Raw genomic sequence first — 7,299 nt, forward strand, 5'->3', positions numbered from 1 at the left:
CAGCAACCCATGCTTGTTTAAAAAGCGACGATGCTTGTCGTAAGAGATCCACGTAATTTGAATCGATGACATGCATCAACCAAGTCACCGAACCTGACCACCCGATCCCGTTAGTCGCATCTTGAAGATTCCGGGGTAGAATAGGTCTTCAGCAACCCATGCTTGTTGTAAAAGGTGACCATGCTTGTCGTAAAAGTCGACTAAAAGGATCGGGTGGTCAGGCTCGTTGACATGGTTGATACATCGATTATGTTACAGACCGCCGTCATATAGCTGGAATATTGCGGAGTGCGGCGTTAAACAACAAACCAACCAACCAACCAATAATCCATCAATAGCGGGTTCATCAGATCCCGTTAGTCGCCTCTTACGACAAGCATAGTCGCCTTCTACGGCAAGTATGGGTTGCTGAAGACCTATTCTACCACGGATCTTTACGGGTCGGAATGATTCTTACTCATCCATCAAGCTAAATGGTCATAAGTTTACATGAATAGTATTTTCTAACATGCATCTAGCATTAGTTGTGTATTTTAGGTTCTGGTGTTATTGTCAAAGAGGCATTATATCTAGCCCAGGCGGATCGCTGAAGTCTTTGAACAACTATCAGTTCCCTGGCTTCCATCTCATGACAGTCATACAAAGTCACTGTGAAGGATTCACTCCAGGGCGAGGACGCAATGTCCACCGACGGCCATCGCCACTTCCCGTACTTGCAGAAATCACTGACCCTCCTCAGGGCCTGTTTAAAGAACGCCGTCTCCAGGAACAACCCCCTCCGCTCCGCCTCCACCTGACGCCAGAACCGGGCATGGAAATGTTCAAAGATGGCGACGTCCGCCATTTGCCACTTTTTCAACCGCTTCCGGTCGTCCTCGCTGAAAGCGAAATCCACTTTATTTGTTCCCGGGTTACTTCTCAGGTAAATCATGTCCTTCATGCTCCAACACAACCTGCGACGCAGAAGCATCAGAGATTCGTCAAAATAGTCCATTAGTAAAACGAAGTCGAAATCCGAATCCAACGAGCTGACATACGCGTCTACCACACTACGGTTATGGAAGCTCTGTCGGGGCAACCCGAAGTCATACGCCACATGGTTATATACTTCCATACTGACCCCATACTTCCAAGGGTTCTTTAACCATTCTGAAAATATGTATTTGGTAGAGTTGATACCGGGCACCGTTTTCTTTAGTTTACCCACAAGTCCATAGTAGAAGGCGGCGGAGACAAACCTTTCTTCCGGTTCTCGAACGATGGCTAAATAGAAGGAATCTTTGGGTATTAGTTTCTTGAACATTGTTCTGTTATATATTACATGGTTGCATAGTATGTTATAAGTCTCGTTGCGAGGAATCGGAATAACTGACTCCATGGTAAAATTCCCATTGTATCCAAGGTAATTGAAGCCATATGACCCCCTCTTCTTGTTTGGAAGAACAATGTTGAGCTGGTTCCTGATAGCGTAGCGTTGTAAGATGTTGGCTACTGTTGTGCTACCGGACTTGTGTACCTTCAAAAATGCAATGTTGTTCATTTTGGAACATTGTTTCGACACATCGGTATATGGTGATGATTGGTTGTGGTTTCTTGGCATGGAAGAACCCTTCCCCCATGCGCTTGATGAATCTCGTATCCAGTGGTTGCCTGGCAACGAGCGGGGTGACGTCATAAGGCTGCCGAAAAGGATGCCGAGGCCGCCAGCAATAAGCAACCTGAGAATGAATTGAAAAAATGTTATTTGAGTGAGTGAGTTTGGTTCAATGCTGCTTTGAATATTATTTCAGTTATATCACGTCGTGTAAACTGGATCATCTTGCCGAGGCAATGGCTTTAACTGACTATAAAAGTCCAGTTTCAACCCTTGCCGAGCTAGGCAGGGATTCCGCAGTTACATACTTGCTGGACCAACGAGTCTATGCATAGTCCAACCAAAATCGCGTAACGAACTAGACATCCGGTTTGTAAACAGGATTTCAACGTGCAGGTTTCGGTCGACAGCAGGATTTCCAAAGCGTGCGTACCGTCAACTGGGACCCGTGAAGATTCCGGGGTAGAATAGGTCTTCAGCAACCCATACTTGCCCTAAAAGGCGACTATGCTTGTCGTAAAAGGCGACTAATGGGATCGGGTGGTCAGGCTCGATGACTTGGTTGATACATGTCATCGATCCCAATTGCGTGAATCGATGCTCATGATATTAATCACTGGATTGTCTGGTCCAGACTCGATTATTTACAGACGGCCGTCATATAGCTGAGTGCGGCGTTAAACAACAAACAAACAAACAACATATACTGTCAACTGGGCGTCGACCGATATTTTGCAAATGTTGGCATATTTTTAATCAAGGCGCTCAAGTAATTTGATGCACCTCGCGGGTTAAGACCCGTTTTATTACAATATAGATCAAACGATCAGATCGTTTTGACTGGGCGCCGCCATTTTGTTTGAAGCAATTGCAAGTGATATGAGAGATGGAATCTGATTGGTGAATAGGAAGGGCATAGAATAGCCACTGGTGACGCTACGATCAAGCCCAGAAATTCCAGCCTAGTTCAGCATGGATGGATACTGGACTTGTATAGTCAGTTGACGCCCTTGACTCGGAAAGATGCAACTGGATGGGGGAGAAATATCACTGAAGTAATACAGGTTTACCACTTTTGTGTGACTCGTGAAGATCCGGGTTAGAATAGGTCTTCAGCAACCCATGCTTGCCGTAAAAGACGACTATGCTTGTCGTAAGAGGCGACTAACGGGATCGGATGGTCAGGTTTGCTGACTTGGATGCTGCATGTCATCGATCCCAATTACGTGGATCGATGCTCATGATATCAATCACTGGATTGTCAGGTCCAGACGCGATTATTTACAGACGGCCGTCATATAACTGGAATATTGCTGAGTGCGGCGATAAACAACAAACCAGACAGACTACAACATCAATATTTATACAATGTCACACTAGGCACATGTAATGCCAGAAAGACTACAACATTACGGCGCCTTAGACGACTGGGCCACCAGTGCATCAACAGTGAAAATGTCAGTGAATGTATCTAGCCAGTGTGCTCTTGTATCTAGCTGGTCGGTATTGTAAGGGATAGGGGCAACTGTCGCCACCTGTCGCGTTATCTTCTCCACACAAACAGTAGTGGTAGAAATAGCGCATGGGTATTTTACTCTGGAATGTATACAAGTACTGTAAGATAAGGTTGAATTCTTTAAAACTGTCATAGGTCATGTGTGCACATGTGAATACTGTTTACAGCAACTGTTAGCTATGCTCATGTCCTATATCGCAACTGCCAGTAAATCAGATCTTCACCCGATTATGTAAGAACAATTGAAGTTCTGGGTTAGAATAGGTCTTCAGCAACCCATGCTTGTAAGAGGCGACTAACGGGATCGGGTGGTCATGAACAAAGTCAGCGAGCCTGACCAACCGATCCCGTTAGTCGCCTTTTACGCAACTCTGCAATATGAATTGTGGCGCCTAAGACGACTGGGCCAACCGTGCGTGTCTATATGGTAGAGTATTCAAATATATAAATTATGGTGAAATCATACATAATAAAATGTAAAACGGTACTCAACATACTACCCCTATTGGGATCAAGTTTGTCAGTGGGAGTCATTCAGCTGGAATATTGTTGAGTGCGGCGGTAAACAACAAACAAACTACATGTATTTGTTAGGCAATGTGTTTTTGTTGTTGCACTCAGCAATATTCCAGCTATATGAAGGCGGTCTGTAAATAATCAAGTCTGGACCAGACAATCCAGTGATTAATATCATGAGCATCGATCCACGGAATTGGGATCGATGACATATATCAACCAAGTCAGCGAGCCTGACCACCCGATCCCATTAGTCTCCTTTTACGACAAGCATAGTCACCTTTTACGGCAAGCATGGGTTGCTGAAGCCCTATTCTACCCCGGAATCTTCACGGATCATGTGCGTAAGAAATGAGTATTTACGTACATGCATATGGATTTCCAACAGCGACGACGCATATCCACGTTTCCAGCAGTAATACTGGGCAGACTAGGACACAGAAATACTATCACATAGAAAGGAAGTCATATGGACTATCAGATAAGAGTTTTATATATAACGATTCGAAGTATGGCAGATACCATATGACAATCTCACGAACTAGAACAACGTGACCGACTGAACTGATTAGTTTAAACATATATTTTATTCACTGTCAGTATAGACTTGACCAGTGATTGACAGACCCATGAAGGTCCGTGAAGGCAGAATAGGTCTTCAGCAACCCATGCTTGTCTTAAAATGCGTACCCGTGAAGATTCCGGGGTAGAATAGGTCTTCAGCAACCCATGCTTGCCGTAAAAGGTGACTATGCTTGTCGTAAAAAGCGACTAACGGGATCGGGTGGTCAGGCTCGCTGACTTGGTTGATACATGTCATCAATCCCAATTGCGTGGATCGATGCTCATGATATCAATCACTGGATTGTCTGGTCCAGACTCGATTATTTACAGACCGCCGTCATAAAGCTGGAATATAAGTGCAATAATCTTGGACGCGACGTTCAACCCAATTTCACCTCACCAATGTGGGTACTTTTCAATTTGTTTCTTTAATACAATATCAGTATTCCAGTCGATCTCTAAATTGTTATCACTATTCAGGCTAGTATCTATCCCTGTTGCTGTAAACAAAACAATGCCTATTAAATAGTGTAAAGAAATATTGGAAAACCGGTCACGTGTAAAGCAAAAGTTTGCAAAAGTGAAACTAGGAATAATATGATCAGACAAGGGTGACAACACAAAGTAAATGTAAAGTAAGAAAAAAGATAAATTCTTAACAGCATAATTATATCATCTTATGCAATAAATGACTATTACAAACATGATGATGACATACCTGGATGACACAAACTCCTCTATTCACAAAGACAGTTAACAGTTGGAAAAGCATCATTACTGTGACAATTGGAATTGTGTATTGCATAGTTATACTTTACGCCCTGTATAGTAGAACTATTAAAACACACAATAATGAACAATCAATAGAACACTAACCGCTGTCAGTAAATCAAAGTCTGATGTCCCATGACACAGAATGCAATGGGCTTTACAACCTCCATTCCTCATGCCACAAATTAGTCAACATGTGAGCAAACTGCGCATACTTTTTGGATTTCTCTTCAGTGAATACTCCACCCAAAACCAATTGCTGTAAGAGGCCAAGAATCTGAAAATACTGTCTTGGGTTTGGTTTGGTTTGTTTTTTACCGCCGCACTCTGCAATATTGCAGCTATATGACGGCGGTCTGTAAATAATCGACTGTTAATCCAGTGATTAATATCATGAGCATCGAATGAGCATAGGGATCGATGACATGCATCAACCAAGTCAGCGAGCCTGTTTACCCGATCCTGTTAGTCGCCTTTTAAGACAAGCATAGTCACCTTTTACGGCAAGCATGGGTTGCTGAAGACCTATTCTACCCCGGAATCTTCCTTGGATAGGGTATCCAAGCAATACAGTACACTGCCAGCAAATGCCATGCACTGACTTTCTGAATGTTGGGCAAGAAGGGAGGTTTACATTTTCAGCTTTGACAATTGCATGGGTAATTGGGTCCTTATTCACGAACACCACCAGACCTAGCGAATGTTGGACACTGTCGGTACAGCCTTGTCTTTTTCGTCATGAGAAAAATCCTGAAAAATCCAATAAACAATGAACAAAAACTGTCAGACCGAATTGCAATGTTATAATTTTTAAAAATATATTAAATACTACTAGAGTAATGCTTCTCATTAATATGACCTTCAATTAATTAAGTTATGAGGGAAGTTGTTTCGTAGTAACGAGTCCATATAAGGAAAGTCATATGATCAGACACGTGACGTATTACGTCAACTATGTCCCGCCCATAAACAACACGTAGTCGACACCACGAAAATGCGACTTCACTTACTATCATAAAACTCTCGGCCCAAATAGGGGTCCTTTTTGCTATAAAAAATGCTTCCTAACGGGTTTCGCACTTTGGATTGATAACGTCTTATGCCACGTTCCTACACAAAGTTCATTGTGGGTAATGCACGGAGTTTGGTCGTATACATTCACATGACATCGAGAAATTCCGACCCGGTGTGTTTTGATTCAAATGTGGATTGTATTTTCAATATGGTTAGACTGCCAGTGGTTGGTCTAAACACCTGTGTTTAACATTGGCCAGTTTCATGTCATAAGTTAACTTTTAAAATCATATCAGTCATGAAGGAGTAAGTCTTTAGACACCTTTATTAAGTTAGAGGTGATAGTAAAACTCCGCGAACAACTTTTTGAAATGTGTTTATTACACTGAACAGCAAAACTACGACACTAAACAGAAAAATCAGTTGAATAACATGGTGTGTCATTAAAAAGTTAAAATATTGCGTCCAAACTCATGTTATATTATCTTGCAAACGCTTTACATGATATAGTTCAGTAGTCTTTTATATACAATACAAGTGAGCAGTGTTTAAAACTTAAACGCTGAGGTATTAACGGCTATGTGCGATCTAACTATACGCAATTCGTATAGTTATTATGCAGTGTAGTGTTTAAAATGTAAGCGCGAAATGTATAAAACAATAACACTCTAAGCACAGATATTTTACAGTCTAGTGTGCAAATACAATAGTAGAATTAGGCTTATAAAGTTTGTCTGCTGTTTAACGTTTCACTCGGCAATATTACAGCAAAATGACGGCTAATACTTAAGAATAAGCCGGGTCGAAATCAAGCCTTCGTGTGCCGAGCGTAGGTTTTGACAAGGCTAAACGCAAATTCAAGGTGACCAGGAGTACCTGGACCAGCACGTCTGTACATTGTGTATAGGATTAAATGGGGCATAAATGGTACAATACAGTCATTGAAGAGACTATTTATGTCACAGGGTATGCTCCAACAGTTTTCAATGCCCAATGGCTACCACTCTGCCTTAGCATATTGCCGTTGACCTGAGAGGGGTCGACGTTCTCAGTTGCTATTGTATGTGTAGCGTGTGTCACACAATCTTCAACAGTCTCAAACACGACACGAAAGAACATCATTTCCCAAATGTATTCATGCTAGTAAATGAACGCGTAATCCATACGAGGTTCATACGAGGATATTGTTTGTTTGTTGTTTAACACCACACTCAGCAATATTCCAGCTATATGACGGCGGTCGGTAAATAATCGAGTCTGGACCAGACAGTCCAGTAGTTGACATCATGAGCATCGATCCACGCAGTTGGGATACGATGACATG

At 42.3% G+C, this 7,299-nt stretch overlaps 1 protein-coding gene across 1 annotated transcript; it reads right to left on the bottom strand.

Annotated features, from left to right (window-relative positions):
* Positions 1 to 201: 201 nt before the first annotated feature.
* Positions 202 to 4,081, bottom strand: LOC124149649 (galactose-3-O-sulfotransferase 2-like). The gene is made up of 2 exons (XM_046521376.2): positions 3,994 to 4,081; positions 202 to 1,718 (listed from the first exon to the last, which is right to left on the bottom strand). The coding sequence occupies exons 1-2, from the start codon at positions 4,023 to 4,025 to the stop codon at positions 521 to 523; spliced, it is 1,230 nt and encodes a 409-aa protein (XP_046377332.2). The 5' UTR covers positions 4,026 to 4,081; the 3' UTR covers positions 202 to 520.
* Between the last annotated feature and the right edge of the window lie 3,218 nt (positions 4,082 to 7,299).

Source organism: Haliotis rufescens, unplaced genomic scaffold, assembly GCF_023055435.1.
Source record: "Haliotis rufescens isolate VD_foot unplaced genomic scaffold, xgHalRufe1.0.p SCAF_7, whole genome shotgun sequence".
NCBI lineage: Eukaryota > Metazoa > Mollusca > Gastropoda > Lepetellida > Haliotidae > Haliotis > Haliotis rufescens.

Bases quoted from the DNA above. Each gene is read 5' to 3' on its own strand.
- LOC124149649 (XM_046521376.2), bottom strand. From the start codon at position 4,025: ATGCGTCGTCGCTGTTGGAAATCCATATGCAT. The intron at 1,719-3,993 runs GTACGTAAATAC...ATTCATTCTCAG, and splicing joins TGTTGGAAATCCATATGCAT to GTTGCTTATTGCTGGCGGCC.